Source organism: Mesitornis unicolor, unplaced genomic scaffold (assembly GCF_000695765.1).
Source record: "Mesitornis unicolor isolate BGI_N332 unplaced genomic scaffold, ASM69576v1 scaffold31686, whole genome shotgun sequence".
NCBI lineage: Eukaryota > Metazoa > Chordata > Aves > Mesitornithiformes > Mesitornithidae > Mesitornis > Mesitornis unicolor.
The window spans coordinates 6314-6766 of NW_010189778.1; the positions used below are offsets into that span (position 1 = coordinate 6314).

A 453-nucleotide genomic window follows, 5' to 3' on the forward strand; every position below is an offset into this window, starting at 1 on the left:
CATCACCAACCCCCAGGCTTCGGACGCCGTCCTCAGCTCCGTGGCGGCCACGCTGAAGTCGTACCCCTTCGATTTCCGAGGGGCGAAGATCCTGTCAGGAGAAGAGGAAGGGGTTTTTGGCTGGGTCACCGCAAACTACCTCCTGGAGAACTTCATCAAGGTGGGCACGGGAGCGTGGCGCCCAACGGGGACGTTCATGGCGGCCGTGTTGTCCCACACCTCGTCACATCCTTACGCCTGCTCTTGCCTTCCCTGCTCAGCGCGGGTGGCTCGGGGAATGGATCCAGCCCCAGAAGAAGACCCTGGGGGCCATGGACTTCGGGGGCGCTTCCACACAGATCACCTTTGAAACCAGGGACACCATCGAAGACCCCAAGAACGAGGTGATGCTGAAGCTGTACGGCCAGGCGTACAAAGTGTACACCCACAGCTTCCTCTGCTACGGAAGGGACC

The 453-nt window shown here is 61.1% G+C and overlaps 1 protein-coding gene across 1 annotated transcript in view; it reads left to right on the plus strand.

The window, feature by feature from the left end:
• LOC104542003 (ectonucleoside triphosphate diphosphohydrolase 2-like) overlaps positions 1 to 453 on the plus strand; it is a 4087-nt gene that overhangs the window by 1679 nt on the left and 1955 nt on the right. Inside the window, 2 exon segments of the mRNA XM_010186177.1 lie at positions 1 to 160; positions 261 to 452. Of these exon segments, the coding sequence (XP_010184479.1) occupies positions 1 to 160; positions 261 to 452 (352 nt within the window).